This window comes from Heterocephalus glaber, unplaced genomic scaffold (genome assembly GCF_053883595.1).
Source record: "Heterocephalus glaber isolate CG9 unplaced genomic scaffold, H.glaber_assembly_v1.0 deba00001454, whole genome shotgun sequence".
Lineage (NCBI taxonomy): Eukaryota > Metazoa > Chordata > Mammalia > Rodentia > Bathyergidae > Heterocephalus > Heterocephalus glaber.
This window is the reverse complement of record NW_028258303.1, coordinates 4,217,876-4,237,217: the sequence shown is the minus strand read 5'-3', so window position 1 is coordinate 4,237,217 and position 19,342 is coordinate 4,217,876. Positions and strand designations below refer to the sequence as shown.

The following is a 19,342-nucleotide window of genomic DNA, read 5'->3' as shown; positions in this document are numbered from 1 at the left end:
ATGCCCATTTTTGAATTGGGTCTTTATATTTGGGGGCTCTGATTTTTTTAAGTTCTTTATGTATTCTAGGTAGTAGACCTTTGTCTGAGGAACAGCTGGTAAAAATTTTTTCCCGTATTGTAGGTTGTCTCCTAGCTCTGTTGGTGGTTTCTCTTGCAGTGCAGAAGCTTTTTAATAAGATGAGATCCCAGTTGTTGATTCTTTGTGCTAGTTCCCGTGCTACTGAGGTTTTATTCATAAAGTCTTTTCCTATGCCAATGTCTTCAAAATTCTACCTAACTTATCTTCCAGCAAGTTTAGTGTTTCTGTCTTAATATTTAGATCTTTAATCCACTTTGATTTTAGTTTAGTGCATGGTAGGTATGGGTCTAGTTTTAATCTTTGGCAGGTTGAAATCCAGTTTTTCCAACACCATTTATTAAACAGGCTTTCTTTCCTCCAATGAGAGTGGTTGGCTCCTTTGTCAAAGATGAGGTGGCTGAGTACGTCTGGAGTTGTTTCTGCATCATCTAATCTATTCCACTGATCCTCAGGTCTGTTTCTTTTCTAGTACCATGCTGTTTTTATCACAGTGGCTTTGTAGTATAGTTGCAAGTTGGGGATTGTGATACCCCCTGCCATGTCTCTGTTGCCTAGAATTGCTTTTGCTATTCTAGGTCTCTTCTGGTTCTGAATGAACTTTTGGATTGTTTTCTCTAGTTCTGTGAAATATACTGTGGGGATTTCAATTGGGATTGCATTGAATCTGTATAGCCATTTTGGAAGTATAGCCATTTTCACCATATTGGTTCTTCCTACCCAGGACAAGGGGATGTCTTTCCATTTACTTATATCCTCTTCGATCTCTTTTTTCAAGGTGCTGTCGTTCTCAATGTAGAGGTCTTTTGCTTCCTTCGTTAGATTGATTCCTAGGTATTTCATTTTTTTTAGATGCTATTGTGAAAGGAATTGGTTCCCTAATTTCTCTCTCAGTGAGTCTGTTATTTGTGTACAAGAAGGCTATTGATTTTTGAGTGTTGACCTTGTATCCAGCTACTTCTACTGAATCTGTCAATTAAGTCTAGAAGTCTTTTGGTGGAGTTTTTTGAGTCTTCTATGTAGAGGAAGCAATATCTTGGTGTTAAAATGCAATAAATAAAACTCTTGCTTTAAAAAAATAAGTATAAGTTTAAATGTTTAAATATGGAAATTACTTGAATACATTACATATTGACTTAATAAAAAATTTATCTGAAATAACCCTCTGTTTACAAATAATGGTGCTTTCTGTGTAGTTTAAGGCAAACTATAATAAAGGACTTTCAAATTTAAAAATTATTTTATTTCTTTTTTACTTCAGTGAAGATAACTGTAGTTCAAGCACCATACAGATTTGTTTTAAAATATTATCCTTTAGTGCTAATTACAAACAATTCTCCAGAAAACAAGTATTGAGCCAGTGAAACATCAGTTTCTCCTCAGCACATATTGAATATATGGTAGTGTCTGGCACAAGTGTCTAGCACAAGTGGGAGCTAGAATTCACCTTCTGCTATACAGATCATGCCTTAGCATTACAGACCAACTAGTAAATCTGAGCCAAAGTACTTGACGGAGAGTAGCACTAATATTTCTTGAAATGGCCAATTTTGGAATTTCAGGCTTTTTTTTTTTTTGGTCAGACAGATGAGAAGAATTTAGAGGTAATTTGTTTTTTGAATAAAGTAATCTAGAAATAAAAATTTTGTCTTAATGTATTTTGTGATCAGGAATATAACCCTCAATACTTTATGCAAGAAAATGAGGATATCATGATTTGTTCATACAGAGATAATTTATTTGTAGAGTTTACTATAAAAAGGAATTTTGAAGTATAACAATAGTAAATGTGTACATTATTGCTTGTTGGGTAAGAACCTGCAGCAGGAGTGTGCTTTCAGGTTCTTTTTGCTCTACTAACAGAAAGACGCCTCCTGTGAGCCATGATTCTAACAGCCAGAGTTCATATCAAAATGTCTTCAGGCCAGTGGTTATTTCCAGGATCCTTTCTGGCTACATGATTTTCTCTTTTATTTCATGTTGCTATTATGAACCATCTTCTAGCTTTACAAAACTAGTCCTGTCCTTTTAAACACTAACTGTTCTACTTATCAGAGAGCAGACAGTGCCACAGAACACAGTCGTGTTATGAAACCACTGGGGAGCCTTACTTACCTGCTACAGTGATCCTGACTTCCCCTGGGTTCTTGATTCTAGTCCCTGAGCAGTTGGAGGACAGTGCAGGTTAAAAACCTGCTGCCCAGAAAGAACCAGCAGCCTCTGCTTTTTTCCTGATGGCTATCTGGAGGAGTTCGCTTTCCAGCCTGTGGCGGTGACTCGAGAGTTTACATTGTTAATGCAGGGAGCACAGGTAATGACAGATTAAAACACAAGCAAAGGGACCAACAGAAACAAAAGGGCTCTTGATAAGGATCAGCTATTCCTGAAGGGAGCCAAGGAGGCAGAAGGTGAGGGTGCAGGGATAGGATTATTGGAGCAAGAAAAGAAAAATAGGGAGGTAATGCTACCTTTAAATAAAATGCTTGGTGGTAAGGGATGAATCCTTGGGATCCTCTGAGGTCTCGCTGCTCTTATAAATCAGAAATATAATAAGATGAGTAAAGGCCAGGCTATAATCTGTAATCTACATTTCTGTGCAAAGTAAATGGCAGGGAAATGGACAGTTTTAGTAAAATTAAATCACTAGAATGAAAAAGTATTCTGTGTTCATATACTGAAAATATTACTGATTGGTTAGCTCCAGTTTTAGTTGAGTAACATTCTCTCTCATTTTCTGCAAAATCAAACTTCTGTTATCTTAAAAATTGGAAAAATACCAGAGACAGTCTTTGTGTGTATATGTAAGAAATACAGGGGAAATTTATTGTATAAAATTTCAGCCTGTTTAGTTTTAAAAACTGCATATTAGTTTCAGGTTTTACTAAGCAATGTGTTGCATACAAGGTATGTTATAATTATATATTGCTTCTCTTTGGGTGAAGTTACAATGGCTTTTTGGACAGTATCTGGTGGTTAAAGTTTCTGAACTCCTTTTTTGTGGTCAATAGGCAGAGCTTTTAGTTTATTTGTATAAAACTGGTTGTTTTTAATGACTTTCATTTAGTCTTTAAAGATGACTGATTCATTAATATTTTGTGAATAGTATGAATCATAAATAATCACTAAACATACATATTTTAAACTGATGAGTAAATCATAATATTGACCATGAAGAGGGAAAGGGGATAAATAATAAATATAAGATGTTAACAATGAGAAATCTAGGTGAAGGGCATATGTGAGTTCTTTATTTTTACAGTTTTTTGCAAGGGTAAAATTATTTCCAAATAATTAAAACATTCCTATTGATAATGAAGTAGAAACTGTTGCAGTCTTTCAAAAATGTATTTGACAATATGAGTGAAAAAACTTGATATAGATGTACATTGAGCTAATAATTCTATTTCTAGAACACAAAGAAATAAGTATGAACATGTGCAAAGATGAATGTGAATGTGTTCACTGCAGACTTTTACGTATTACAGTAAAGAAGCATTATAATATTATCTCTGAAATTTTCTAAATATACAAGAGTAGAAGACTGACTTTCTAATTAGGATGTCTCTATACTATGTAATCTTTAAAATCATTTGTTGTTTTTGGAAAATGTCTGAAATATTATAAATGAAAAATAATCTTACAAAACAATATAATATGGTGAAATATTTTGCTCATGAACTTTCTTTTGTTCATCAAAATAATATTGAGATAGCCTTGCTTACCTGTTGACCTGAGTGGTAAGGAGGTGGTGATTTTGTTTACTTTAGTTAATGGATGATTTTCAGTTTTTCTTTATGGAACTTGCAATAAGTCACTTTGGATACAAAATATTTAGGTGGCCATACATGTACAAGCATACAGCACAGTTGGAAACCCTCTTGAGGAACCAAAATTATAAATTATAATACTAAGTGACAGTAATCACTCTTCTCAAGGATATATTTTGCCCTTAAAAATGGTGCTAGTTCTACTGTTATATAAGTGCACCTGATTATCAGTCATTTTTCCTCAAAATATGTCCCAGAGACCAGCTGCATAAAACTCACCTAAGAGGATTGTTGAAAAATAAGATTCTTTGAGTAAAAATTCCTGAGGTTAAAAATCAGTAAATATGCATTTGTGTTAAAGGTCTCTCAGTCATTCTTACTCATAAAATTTGAGAAAGAATGCTTTAAGTAAATTTGCTTTGTCAAGAACTATAGTTAAAGGGCCAAGGATTTAGCTCAATGGCACCGCGCCTGCCTTGCAAGCACAAGGTCCTGAGTTCAATACCTGGTACTGGAAAAAACAAAAAGAACTGCAGTTAAGACCAAGTGAATAATATTTAATAATTAGTTTTTTAAAAGCATCACACATTCTTTGTCCAGAATCTGTCCATTCTTTAAAAAAGTGATTCCATTTGTGAAAAAGTTAAGCTAAATGCTTTTGAAGACATCTTCATTTAAAGTAATGTACATCCTTTTGTTTGGCAACATTTCAGGAGTCTCTGCCTTTGTAGCCATCATGAGGATGACTTTGCATTTATGTACAATGAATATAGATGTGATTTTAAATCCAGATTCATAGTATAGAGTGCTTCAGAACCATGTGAGAAGGTCATGTGGACCCACCACCTGAGTCTAGAGTAACTGAGCTTTCTGATTATATTTTAGATCTATTTTCCTTTGTCATAGTCTTCCGATGGGTTTACCATGTATCAAGCCTAACCCTTCCAGAGGGGATCTGTGTGCTACTGAAAAAAGTGCCTAGATAAACAATGATTCATTCTAGTCTAATATTTAGTTTGCAGTATACATGTGGTTTTTCTTATAAATTAGCGTGCTGAAAGTTTTTTCGTATCTTGCATATAATGCTTAGCAAGGACTTTGGGAAAGATCTGATTCCTTGTTTTTAGGTGGAAATATTCTCCGTATCATAGTGGTCATTCTTTTTCTTTTCATTTCAGATTTTGTTGATGGACCTATACATCACAAGGCCTTACTTATATCTGTGACTGTCTGTAGTTTGCTCTTGGTCCTTATCATTTTATTCTGCTACTTCAGGTAAGTTTAACATGTAGATGTAGAATTTTGAATTTATAATATCTTCCTTATTCTAATATTCTGCTTTCACTTATTGGTGTTTTTAGACACAACTTTCTTTTCCCTAATTAAATTTAATATTCAACTGAAAATATCTGTTACTATTGACAATATTTGTTGTAATGATATTATAAATAGATACCTATCTAATTTCTGCTTCAGACATCAGAACTACTCACATAAGTATTTAATCCCTAAGGAAACAAGGGTAATTGGGGAATTCAGGGACTTTTTGCTACTAAAGTTTAATTCTAAGCAAAGAAAAGACCATATTGAACTTAGAGTGATTCAAATAAGTCCTTATTTCTTGAGCTAAAAAATTTCTCAGTATTGAGATATTTTAAACATAATTTATAGATTAAATATTAAAATCAAGTAAGTTCAGTTAAGTGTGATAAATTATTTTTCAGAAACCCAGAGCTTATTTTCTAGTTTGTAAAATATTAAAGGCCTTTACATCCATATTATTTGCCTTTTGAGCAATTTAATATTTATTTGTAATATTCTGCAAATGGGTCAATTAGTTGTTACAAATAAATTTATTTTATAGTTGAAAACATAATTATTAACAGAATGTGTTTAAAGTTTGATTTTATTTAACTTGTTACTGTTTTATATATTATCTTATATGACAGAGTTTGGTGTAATGTTTTCTGTAAACCAAGATTTTTCATCTTTAATTAACTAGGGACTTTAAAGGAAAATAGTTTAGGAATAAATATTATAACTGAGAAAACTAATACAATGTAATCTGTTTGGATATATGCAGTTAAACAGAAAAAGAAAAAAATTTAAATGTTGGGACAGTAAAAAACATGAAGTTTATTAAAAAATAAGTCAGCAAAGTAATTATGATTTGTACTTTAGAAATCATAACTAAGAACAGGAAGTACTAAGTATGTGGTTTTGTATTATTTATGTGTTAAAATCAATATATTACAAAGTTTTTACCCTATCATTGTATTTTGGTTTCTAAAATTATCCCCATCATGTTTAGATATAAAAGGCAAGAAACCAGACCTCGGTATAGCATCGGGCTGGAACAGGATGAGACCTACATTCCTCCTGGAGAGTCCCTGAGAGACCTCATCGAGCAGTCCCAAAGCTCAGGAAGTGGATCAGGCCTCCCTCTGCTGGTATGAGGAGAACATATATTGAATTGAGAGGAAATGTCTTCTGAGAGGAAATGTCAGTACATGCAAGGTTTCGTTTTACTGAAACAGATAGGGTAGCAGACCCGGAGAAAGTTCCATGCAGTCAGTCAGACATCAGATCTCAGATGTGGGCTTCCTGATAACATTTTGAAATGCTGAGGGTAAGGTGATTGTTTTTTAATGAAAGTATATGGTTACAACCCAGACCCTCAGACATTCTGATAAAGAGCAGATTAGAAAACAGTAAACGGGGCCATCTTCCCTCTGTCTGCAGTGAGGATAGCATTACTGCACTTTGCCTTGGCTTTTGAAGGCAAAAGGATTACACCCAACTGGGATCTGAGTGCTTCTACAAAAGAAGGCTGCCTGTCAGCTGGGGGGTTTATGTTTCAGGGTGAAGTCTTAGCTTTTCTGTTCGGGAGAGGTTTAGTTTTCTGATGGTCAGCATGGTCAGAACCGCCAACCTTGATGACAATGTACACCAAATCCAAGGCACTTGCTTTAATGAGAAATATGACTGACTCTTACGGACTACAAAGAAAGACTGTTGGAATTCATAATGGAAATAGTTTCAATGAGGAGTATTTTTGTTAATAACTCTTGCAGTTGATTTCTTTGGTCTTCTTGGTCTGGTTCTGATTTGAATATCTTGTTTACTTGATGCATTGGATGACATTTATTTACTACTGAAAGTAATGTTTTTGAGATGAGGCAAAAAACAATGTATGTAAGTGTTTGAGGCACTGTGATAAAAATTATGGCCTTTAAGAGTTAAAAAAATGAGTACAAGTTCTAATGACCAAGTAGCTTGATTTTAATTTTTAGGATTTAATATGTTACAAATATAATTGTATTTTAAAATCTGTATTTTATTTTTTAAAAAACACAAATCATCAAATTCCCTTGATGTTAATGGATTAGATATACATGGTTTGTTCTCTCACTGCTTTGCCATCTTGCTCACCTTTCTTGGGACTATGGAGTACCTTCCTGAAATCTTTGATCCTGCCTTGGTACTTTGCTGGATACAACATGCCAACTCCTAACACTGTCATGGACCTTCTTTCACAGCTTGATTCACACATCACCTTAGCCCACCCTGGCCTCCCATCCTCTCCTCTGGCTCGTAACCAGGATGGAAGCCCTGGCATCACCTCTGAGTAACTGCCTCTTACCAGGATCTGTGTCCATGTCTTTGCAAATGCAACCTCTTTACAGCACATTCCTCCAATTTACGGCTCAACACTTGCTTCCCATGTTACCTCTGACAACTCCTCAGTTACCTCAGAGTGAGCCAGGTTATATTTTGTCATGATGTTTTCCTTTTATTAGCAATATGATAGTTTAAATAATGTTTTGATTAGTGTTAATAGTCTTTTGCTGGCCTGTGTCATCTTTGGGGGAGGGGTGGCTACGTTTTATTCACTTTGTGTCCCCAGTAGAGTGTCTGATTCATTAAACAGGCTGTTCAGTCGTTTGTTAAAAAAACAAAAACCAAAAAAAAAAAAACCCTCCCAGCTCTTTATTTTACTATCTGTAAGAATAATGTTTCTATAATTTATATACCAAAAAATAGTATTTGGAATATAGCATCTAAATGTTAAGAGTACAGTTTCCTGTCCATATTTCCTATCATCTTTTAGACCTTTCGCAAATGGGAAGGGGACTGAGAGATGAAGGTGAGGGAGAGGAGGAGGGGATGAAAAAAGAACGAAGATGTCTTATTTCCATTCACCAACTCCCCACTGTGAATGCATTCATCATGGACTGCATGGACTAATAAAGAACTTGAAAGCAAGCACAGTTTCTCAGGCCAGACTGCCTGGGTTTATCACTCCAGATAGTGGTCTTTCTGTGCTCCCGTTTAAAACTCATAGTGTCCCTATGAGGAAATGCAGCCATGTGTCATTTATTTTTTTAAAGTTTTATTGGTACAATTTAGGTATACAATATAATGACATTCATCATTGGAAATTTGCACCTTTACATAATCTCTCTTGGTTCTTATTTTTTCCCCATTCCCCTGCCCTTCCATCAACCCCTCCATCCCTCCCTATTTAAAAAGGCTATGTTTCCAATTTTCAATTTTCTCATATTAATTCCATTCCTTTCTTTCCTTTCTCCTACCCCTCCTACTTCCTCTTCCCCTTTGCCCCTTTGCTTCCTGTTTAAAATCATCTATTATATCTTTTAGTCCTTATTTATACTTTAAGTTTCTCATACTAGAGAAACTATTCAGTATTTACACATGTGTGTCATATTTATTTCACTTAAGAGTATCGCCTCAATATGTATCCATTTAGCTATGTCTCTAATTTCTCATTTTTTATGGCTGAGTAGTACTCCACTTTATTAAAAAACACATTTTCATTATGTAAAGGTACAATTCCCAATGAGAAATGTAATTGTGTTGTATACCTACAATGTACCAATAAAAGAATTTAATAAAAAAAAACACATTTTCTTTATCCAGTCTCCAGTTGATGGGCATTTGGGCTGTTTCCAAGTTTTATCTATTACAAATTGTGCCGCTATGAACATGGGTGCACATATATCACTGTGATATGATTCTTTTAATTCTTTGGGGAAGATATACAGCAGGGGAATAGCTGGCTCAAATGGAACTTCCAGTCCTAGTTCTTTGAGGTATCTCCATACTGATGTCCACAGTGCTTGCACCACTCTACACTCCCACCAGCAGTGGAAAAGGGTTCCTCTTTCCCCACAGTCCCACAAACATTTGTTATTGGTTGATTTCTTGATAGCAGCCATTCTTTGTGGGGTGAGGTGGAATCTCAGTGTTGTTTTCACTTGTATCTCTCTAATGACCAGTGATGTTGAACATTTTTTCATATGTTTATTTGCTATTTCTACTTCTTTGTCTGAGAAATGTCTGTTCATTTCAGATGCCCATTTTTGGATTGGGTCTTTAAATTTGGGAGGTCTGATTTTTTTTTAAGTTCTTCATAGATTCTAGATAGTAGGCCTTTGTCTGAAGAACAGCAGGTAAAAAATTTTTCCCACATTGTGGGTTGTCTCTTCACACTGTTGGTGGTTTCTCTTGCTGTGCAGAAACTTTTTAATGAGAAGAGATCCCACTTGTTGATTGTTTGTGCTAGTTTACAGGCAACTGAGCTTTTGTTCATAAAACCTTTTCCTACGCCAATGTCTTCAAGAGTTCTACCTAACCTCTGTTCCAGCCGGTTTGGCGTTACTGTTTTAATATTTAGATCTTTAATCCATTTCGATTTTAGTTTAGTGCATGGAGAGAGATATAGGTCTAGTTTTAATCTCTGGCAAGTTGAAACACAAATTTTTCAACACCATTTATTAAAGAGCCAATCTTTCCTCCAGTGAGGGTGTTTGGCTCCTTTGTCAAAGATGAGGTGGCTGAGTGTGTCTGGCATTGTTTATGCATCTTCTAATCTGTTCCACTGGTCCTCAGGCCTATTTCTTTGCCAGTACCATGCAGTTTTTTATCACAGTACATTGTAGTATTGTTTCAAGTTGGGGGTTGTGATACCCCCTGCCATGTCTCTGTTGCCTAGAATTGCTTTTGCTATTGTAGGTCTCTTCATGTTCCAAATAAATTTTTGGATTGTTTTCTCGAGGTCCATGAAGTATGCTGCTCAGATTTCAATTGGAATTGCACTGAATTTATATAGCAGTTTTGGAAGTATGGCCATTTTCACTATGTTGATTCTTCCTACTCAGGAGCAAGGGTTGTCGTACCATTTTCTGATATCCTCTTCAATCTCTCTTCAGGGTGCTATAGTTTTCAGAGAAGAGGTCTTTGATTTCTTTTGTTAGGTTGATTCCTAGGTATTTCAGTTTTTTGGATGCTATTGTGAAAGGAATTGTTTGCCCCATTTCTCGCTCAGTGAATCTGTTGTTCGTGTAGAGGAAAACTATTGATTTTTGTGTGTTAACCTTGTATCCAGCTACTTGACTGAATTTGGTTATTAAGTCTAGAAGACTTTTGGTGGCGTTCTTGGGGTCTTCTATATAGAGTATCATGTCATCTAGAAACAATGACAATTTGACTTCTCCCTTTCCTATCTTTATTCCTTTTATTTTTTTCTCTTATCTAATTGCTGTGGCTAATGTTTACAAAACTGTGTTGAACAGGCATGGTGATAGTGGACATCCTTTTCTTGTTCCTGATTTTAGTGTGAAGGATTTCAGTTTTTGACCATTTAGTATGATATTGGCTCTTGGCTTTTCATAGATGGTTTTATTAGATTGAGGTAGAGACCGTCTATATCAATTTTTGTAGGGTTTTTATCATAAATGCGTGTTGGATTTTGTCGAATGCTTTTTCTGCATCTATTGAGATGATCATATGGTTTTTGTCTTTGGCTGTATTGATATAGTGTATTACATTGATTAATTTGCATATGGTGAACCATCCCTGGATCCCAGGAATGAATCCCACTTGGTCAGGGTGTATGATCTTCTTGATTATCTTCTGCATTCTATTTGCCAGTCTTATTAAGTACTTTTGGATCATTAGTGAGATTGGCTTATAGTTCTCCTTTTCTGTTGGGTCTTTCTCTGCTTTGGGGATCAAGGTGATGCTTGCTTCCAGGAATGAATTTGGGAGCATTGCTTCCCTTTCAATTGCATTGAAGAATTTAAACAGTAGTGGCAATAGTTCCTCTCTAAATGTCTTGTAGAATTCCGTAGTAAAGCCATCAGGACCCGGGCTTTTCTTAGTTGCTAAGTTTTTAATTACTTTTTCAATTTCATTGATTGATATTGGGTTGTTTAGAATTTTTAGGTCTTCTTCATTCACCTTTGGTAATTCATACGTATCTAGGAATCTGTTCATTTCTTCTGTGTTTTCCACCTTATTGGTGTATAGGTTCTCGAAGTAGGAATTGATGATCCTCTGTATTTCTGCTGGGTCTGTTGTGATTTCACCCTTTACATTCCTAATTGCATGGATTTGGCCCTTTTCTTTCCTTTTTTCTGATAAGGTTGGCTGAGGGTTTGTCAATTTTGTTGACTCTTTCGAAGAACCAACTCTTGGCTTTGTTGATTTTTTTGTATCGTTCTCTTAGTCTCCATTGCATTGATTTCTCCTCTGATCTTATAATTTCCTCCCTTATATGAGCTTTGGGTTTGTCCTACTCTTCTTTTTCTAGAAGCTTGAGGTTCAGCACCAGGTTGTTCAATTGGGCTTATTCTGTTTTCCTAATATGAGTATTCACTGCTTTCCCTCATAAAGCCACTTTCATTTTGTCCCATAGATTCCAATATGTTGTATTTGCATTGTCGTTTAATTATAGGAATTGTCTGATTTCTTCTTTAATTTCCTCTGTGACCCACTGGTTATTCAGAAGTGTGTTGTTCAATTTCCATGTGTTTATGAAATTTTTGCAATTTCTTTTGCTATTGATCTCCAATTTCATCTCACTATGGTCTCATAATATACAGGGGATAACTTCAATTCCTTTGCACTTACTTAAACATGTTCTGTGAGCGAGTATGTGGTCTGTTTTGGAGAGCGACCCGTGTGCAGCTGAAAAGAATGTGTATTCTGATTTTGTGGGGTGGAAGACTCTGTAAACATCTGTTAAGTTCATTTGTTTAAGAGTTTGATTGAGTTCTAGTATTTTGTTGCTTATTTTTTTTTCTGGTTGAGTTTGTGACAGTGGGGTATTGAAGTCCCCCACTACTATTGTATTATTGCTTATTTGATTTTTCATGTCCATTAATATTTGTTTTATATAATTAGGTGCACTAATGTTTGGTGCATACATGTTTACGATTGTCCTCTCTTCCTCTTGGATTGTTCCCTTTACAAGGATGTAGTGTCCTTCTTTGTCTCTCTTAATCAGTGTTGGTTTGAAATCCACTTGATCTGCAAAGAGGATAGCTACTCCTGTTTTTTTTTTTTTTTAATATTCCTGTTGCATGGAGTATTGTTTTCCACCCTTTAACTTTCAGTCTATGAGTTTCTTTTTGAATTGTGTTTATACAGCATATTGTTAGATCTTGCTTCTTGACTCATTCTGCCAGTCTATTTCTTTTGACTGGTGAATTGAGACCATTACCATTGATGCTTATAACTGATGCATATTGACTTATCATTGTCATGACTTTTTCTTTTTGTTGGATTCTCCACCTTTGCATTTAATTTCTTGTCGTGCCTGATGCATTCATTCTGCTGGGCTTCCTGGGGTTATGATCCTCGTTGTCTTCTCCTAGGTTATTGCCTAAAATTTTTTGAAGTGCTGGTTTGGTATTCATGAAGTTCCTAAGGTGCTCTTTGTCATGAAAGTATCTTATTTCTCCATCAATTTTGAAGGATTGTTTTGCAGGGTACATCAGTCTGAGTTGGAGGTTGTTTTCCTTTAGGGCTTGCAGTACATCACTTCAAGCTCTTCTTGCCTTGAGGGTTTGTGTTGAGAAGTCTGCTGTGATTCTGATGGGCTTTCCTTTGTATGTGATTTTTTTTTCTCTAACTGCTTGTAGAATTTTGTTCTTCTGTTGTGTTTCTGGAATCTTAATTATTATATGCCTATGTGTAGATTTTTTTTTTTTGATCAAGGCTAGTTGGAGTCCTATACATCTCACTTATCTGTATGTCAAGTTCTTTTCCCCTCCTTGGGAAGTTTTCTGCCATCACTTCTGTGAACAGTTTTTTTTATGTCATCTGCACTCTCTCCTGTTACTTCATTGACTCTGATCAGTCTTATATTATTCTTCTTTGCATCGTGTAGCAGCTGCTGGATGGATTTCTCGTGATCCCTTGCCATTTTAAAGCAATTCTTCTTTTCCTGGTCACTAATTGCAATCTTATCTTCTGTATCTGAAATCCTGTCCTCACATTGGCTCATTCTGATGCATAAACTTTCAATGGAGTTTTTAATCTCCTGGAAATCTGTTTGCATCTGTTTTATGGGTTCCGTTTGCTTCCTATGTTGGGATTCTGTCATGTCCTCAGCTCCTCTATTTTTTATCTGTGTCCGCTCTAGATTTATTAATCATGTCTTGTACTATGGGCACAATCTCTCTTCTTTTCCGAGAAATTATTTCTGATTTCATTTTTTCCAGATCCTCTTTCATTGCCAGTTCAGGGAGTCCAGGTGGTTGAGTATCAGAGTATCTCATCTAGTTTCCGCTTTGGGGTTGCTTTAGGTGATCTGGAAGTCTGGTTTTGAGACTTGTTTATGTTTCTTCTCATTTGAATGGGGTAATGGTGTGCTGTTGTCACCTCTTCGGCACTGGGTGGGGCTCTGCTCCTCTGCACTGGGGGAGATGTTATAGCAGCCTGAAAGGCTTAGCCATGTGTCATTTAATGATGGGGACAGGTTCTGAGAAGGGCATCATTAGATGCATTTTTTTTCATCGAGGGACTTCATAGAGTATTTCTACCAAGCTAAGACAACTGTGATGTCACTTAGTGGTATTATTTCATGCTACCTTTATTACATAAGCACCCTGTTATCTATGTAAATATCAATATGTAGCACAGGACAGTTTTAGAAATATATCCTGTGTTACATGTCAGGTGACATACACCTAGGTATATCAACCAGCTGACTATTGCAGAAGCCAGTATTTGCCCCCCAGGTGATATGCCTCCCGAATCTTTGCTCTTAACATTTGTAAAAGGTGAAACAAGCACTAAAGACAATAATTAAATACATTTGATTGGGCAGCATGGGAGGGAGGTTCTACAGAGCCTAGTTCAGTATAGAAAATTTTAATGTCTGGTTCTAAGATTTGGTTTTTAGGGTAAACAGTACAGGAGCATACAGTAGTCTTTCTGGGTATTGTATTATATGAGTGACTACCTCACTGTGACACTGATTTGTTATTTATTTAATCAGCATAATGCTTTACATATGAACACATACCTGAACCTGGTGTTTATTACATTATATTAGATATGCCTGTAATTTTGGATCTTCACTTTTTGCATAAGATAGCTGTTTCTTTCTCAAAAAAGTGTATCAGAGTTGTTCTGAACAGTTAAGATAGTGTCTATTTCTGTTCTCTGTGTGTCACATGTATGTGTTTATAAAATATATATAAAAGATTGGCAGATTATTTAATATATATTTAATAGTATATATTACTGTAATATGTACCCTATTTGACCTTGTAAAAAATAAAAGTTAAATTACTAAACATTAATCTTCTTGAGTAAGGACTCTTGTAAAAATTTTTTACAATATGTATCAAAGTATTTTCAACCATCTATTTGTGTATACAGGTGTGTATGTGTGGGGGTGTGTGTATTGTTCCTGTCGCTAATTCAGATCTTAGGAGAGGGTGCAAACCATTATTTATGGCCACATGTTTTGTGTTTTGTCCTCCCCTTGTACCAGTATGGACATGGACTTAAACGTCAGATACTGTCAGATATCTATCTGATTACTAAATAAGATGATAATCCTGGAATAGTGATAACTCCTTGTAATTCCTAAAACGTTGACTTGTACCCAGTTCACATGAAGTAATTCTTTTTTGTAACTACAGTTACAGTAATTGTATGGTACCAGATGCATTAGCTTCCCACCAGTGTGACAAGTACTAAGATAATTGACTTGAAAGAGAAAAGTTATATTTTGACTCTCAGTTTTAGAAGTTTTAGTCTGTAATTGGTTAGCCCTATTGTTTTGGGATGTGGCAGCAGCATATCTTGCCAGGAGAAGTAGAAGTGATCATTTTGTGACTGGGAAGTGAAAAAAATGGGAGTTTCACAGTCACCTTGATATCCACGGGCCCAGTGACCTAGAGAGGCTCCACCTCTCTCCACCTCTTAACAACTTCACCACCTCCCAAGGACAGAGCTGCAGACCATCCCCTCTACTATGGGCTTGGAGGGACACTTTATGATCCAGAGTACTGCAGGACATTTTACTTATACAATCAAACTTCTAAAACTTGATATCCAAGAATGTAATGTACAATGAAAATTTAGGTACAGAAAGATCAGAAACATTTTCTAAGTCAAATAAAAACTCAAATCACTTTTTCAACTTTTCAAGTTATATTTTCAGATCCTTTGATGCTAGTCTCAAAGTAAAAGTATACTTTAAATTTCTGAATATAGTTTAGCGATACTTCTTAGAGATAAGTTGTTTCTGTGCTATCCAGCATTGCCAATTCTGTCTAAACTTTCATGGAAGAAGAGACATTATCATAGAAAAGAAGCAGATGCAAACTGTTTGTGTTAGGAAATGTTCCATGGATTGACAGGAGCAATGCTTTGTAACATCTGTACATTGAACATAATATTTCTTCAGTAAGTGTGGAAAGCTTCCTCTCAAGTGAGTAATTTAACTGCTGTGTACTTGGTTCCAGGTTTCTTAGTGAGCAGGAGCTCCTGTCACCTTGTGTGAGGCCAGGAGTGTACAGAAGGCCACCTCTCAGGGCAGTGTGAGGGAGGGGAAGGGAGGAAGCCTGCTCTCTGTGTGCACTTGCCTGCTTTTCCCATCAGGCTCCATGGTTCATAGCATGTTCTTTGTTTTGTTTTCACAGTACTGAGGATTGAACCCAGGAATATTCTACCACTGAGCTACATCTGCAGCCCTCTTTTAAAACTTTTTTGGGTGATAAATAACTGTCCTTTTCCAAAACACTTTCTGTCTGATATTAGTGTCAATAATGACTCTGATAGCAAGTAGCACTACCTTTTAAATTGAAAAAAATCACCTATTCTGAAAAAAAAAATAGAATTGATCCTAACTGATAGATACTTGTGGTAAACAGAATAATGGCCCCCCATGTCCCTATCCTAATCTGTAAAATCTGTTACATATAAGGCAATGTATAGTCAAGGCTGCTGGTTAGTTGTCTATGAGGTGAGAGTATTCTGGTTTGTTTTGATTGGCCCAGTGTAATTCTATGGTTCTTAAAAGTGCAAAGACAAAAAGAAAAACTAAATTTTTACTTGAGGTAAAGCATATCTGTAAAAAGAGTACATTCTAGTTTTTGGATCAGATTTTATAAGACTTTTGACCTAGGTTCTTTATGTTTGTCTTCCAAATTATGTGAATTGCCATAGATGTTTAGCAGCCCTTTCATTCATGGAATTATTGATATTAGTGTTCTTAAAATATTTTATTGTAAGTACAGATGGGAAGATGATCATACATGCATAAACAATGAACCTTGATGTCACTTAACTCTTATATTTTCTCTGTCTTTACTGAATTATTTATGACTCTTTGGAGCTGTCTTATAGCGTAAGTAACTTTCTCTCCAGCTTGTTAACATTGTTTAATTTTTCTCTTTAATCTGCCATTTTGCATTTTGACTGACAACTCTTCCACCTGAAAAGTGTAGTTATCAGTAATCTCTTCCTGCTTGCTTTTCAGTGGTTCTTAAATATTTCATGTAGTTATTTGATGTTTTATATCTCTCAATTGCAGTATATAATCTGAGGGTGTTAAATCTCTGTGGGTTGGTTTTCTTGATTCTCATTTTTAATAACTGTTTCCTTTTGTTTTAAGGTGTTTATTCTATAAGCTCTCCTCTCACATTCTTCCTTCTTTTTCTCTCCATATTTATTTTGTTCCTTTCCCTCCCTCCCTTGTTTTATTCCTTGTGAGCCCACCAATGTATTACAGTTTTTATATTGCACCCATGATTAAGTTTTACTGATGCAAGACTCTCAAAGTACTCTCATCCCACCATAGTTTTGGAATGAAAAGTATGATACAAAAGATTTCCTCAGGAAAGGATTTGTAATTTGTTTTCACCAAGAGGCATGGCATGCCACCAACCTAGAGCAAATTTAGTACCATTTGATAGTCCAAGCTTAATGCTGAAATATTAGGTTAAATTCTAGTTTTAAGGGAGTCAAAGTTTAGACTCCACATACCATGTAGATATTATTCTCAACCCAGGCAGGAGCCTGTCTTTTTTATGCACTTAATGACTATTGTTCCCTGTTCTGGTCTCAACTCTTTCCTTCCTCCTCCTGGGTTTTTTCTCCCTTCCATCTTTTCCTTATTTTTTTTTCCCTTTCTTCTTTTCTTTTCCCTGCTTGGAGATTTTCTTTATCTCTTTGTATGCCCAAAAGTGTGTTACAATTTTGATGTTTTATTGTTTCCATGATTAATTATATGGTGGCAAAGTTCTTTCAGAGTCTCTAATAACCAATTATAGTGGTGAAAGTGAGATTATTCTCTCTGCTAACTACTGCAAATTCATTAAGATTTTTCCTTTTTAAAAATTATAATAGGTAAAATGAAATATTTGCTAATTTGCAACAATATTTTGAGCATTTAGAATCCCCAGTCTCAAGTACATTTGAAAGAGAACAGCATAAACTAATAAATACAAATAACTTGCCTATATATAGAAAATTACTGACTAAATATATTTTATATGCATTAATTATTTCTTCTGTAGAGAAAAGAAAGATTAAACAAATCTCTAGTGCTGTGAATACACTAACAGAGTGTTTGGGGATTTAACAGGTCCAGAGGACGATAGCGAAGCAGATTCAGATGGTGAAGCAGATTGGAAAGGGCCGCTATGGGGAAGTCTGGATGGGGAAGTGGCGCGGTGAGAAGGTGGCCGTGAAAGTGTTCTTCACCACGGAGGAGGCCAGCTGGTTCCGGGAGACAGAGATATACCAGACGGTGCTGATGAGGCATGAAAACATTCTGGGTGAGAGAAGTCTGTATGGCAATGTGGGGGTTGCTAGCATTCTTGTTTTTCTGTAAACATCTGAATATTAATTCATCTGCCTAAGCCATTATGGAACATATATAAGTTTTCTTCTTGGTGTCAGCCCAAGAGCCTCACAGGATGCTAGTGGGAAACCACATAGGAGGAATGAACAAGGCACTTCTGCAAATGGGTGCTGGGAATGGGGTGCTCTCAGATGTCCTTTCTTCAGAGACAGGAATTGCTAATGCCATACAAGAGTTTCTAAAGCTTTCTTAGGGATTTGAAGGAGCATATTTTTATTTAAATGTTGTGCAAAGTTAGAAGCATTTTATCGGTAGGGTTTATTTATGGCAAGAATTTGTGTTGGAAATTGATTTACTTCTTATTTTCCCTGGCTAGATATTTGCCTGGATTATTCAAGTGGAAGAGGGGAAAGCTAATCAGTGATGTGTATGCCTTAAGACAGTTTTATAAACAGCGTCTCACATGTAACTGTAATACCGTAAAGGAATTTATATATCAACTGCTGATCAGAAAGTGGTTCTATTTTTGGATACAAACTCTTAATCTTTCTGTATCCCTACAATTTTGTTTTCCTCTAGTTGGTATTCATAATTTTACACCATCATAGGCATAATCAGGAAACAAGGTGAATGCTGGACAGAAGACATCTATCAAGAAAGAATGATATTTTAGAGTATGAATTATTCCTGATTATATTTCAAAAATACCTTCAATCCTTTTATTTTTTTTACTTTTAGGGTTCATTGCTGCAGATATCAAAGGGACAGGGTCCTGGACCCAGTTGTACCTCATCACAGATTATCATGAAAATGGCTCTCTTTATGATTATCTGAAGTCCTCCACCCTGGACACTCAGTCGATGCTGAAATTAGCTTATTCCTCTGTCAGCGGCTTGTGTCACTTACACACTGAAATCTTTAGTACTCAAGGCAAACCAGCTATTGCCCATCGAGACCTCAAAAGTAAGAACATCCTGGTGAAGAAAAATGGAACTTGCTGTATAGCAGACCTGGGCCTGGCTGTTAAATTTATTAGGTTAGTATCAGAATGAACAGATATGCTTCCTACGATTCTTTGCCGTCACTTTGTGCAGATGTTATGCACATTCTGTAGCTCGGTGCTCTGAGGTCTATTTAGTAGGTGAGGAGTTCCATTCATTTCAACAACTTCTTGGAAGGAAAAAATGCCACCAAATATTTTGTTTGTAACCCAATGTGTTTAGGTCAGTGCTCTTGTTTCTGTGCTCCATGGTGACCGGGCTTAGAGACTGTTCACGTTCGGTTTGTAGCTGACAGGAAGCTGAATAGAAGAAGTGGGGAATGCTTGGGAACTTGGGGTCATAATTCCGCATAACATGTGACAATG

At 35.8% G+C, this 19,342-nt stretch overlaps 1 protein-coding gene across 17 annotated transcripts in view; it reads left to right on the top strand.

Moving 5' to 3' along the window:
* Bmpr1b (bone morphogenetic protein receptor type 1B) overlaps positions 1 to 19,342 on the top strand; it is a 444,906-nt gene that overhangs the window by 402,145 nt on the left and 23,419 nt on the right. For all 17 annotated transcript variants that reach the window (XR_015452872.1, XM_013073337.3, XM_013073339.3 and 14 more), the window contains 4 exons: positions 5,024 to 5,120; positions 6,157 to 6,295; positions 17,758 to 17,950; positions 18,715 to 19,012. Coding sequence is in view for 16 of the 17 variants with exons in the window: in XM_013073337.3 (XP_012928791.1) it covers positions 5,024 to 5,120; positions 6,157 to 6,295; positions 17,758 to 17,950; positions 18,715 to 19,012 (727 nt within the window). In the remaining variant the exon portion in view is untranslated. The remainder of the gene's footprint in view (positions 1 to 5,023; positions 5,121 to 6,156; positions 6,296 to 17,757; positions 17,951 to 18,714; positions 19,013 to 19,342) is intronic.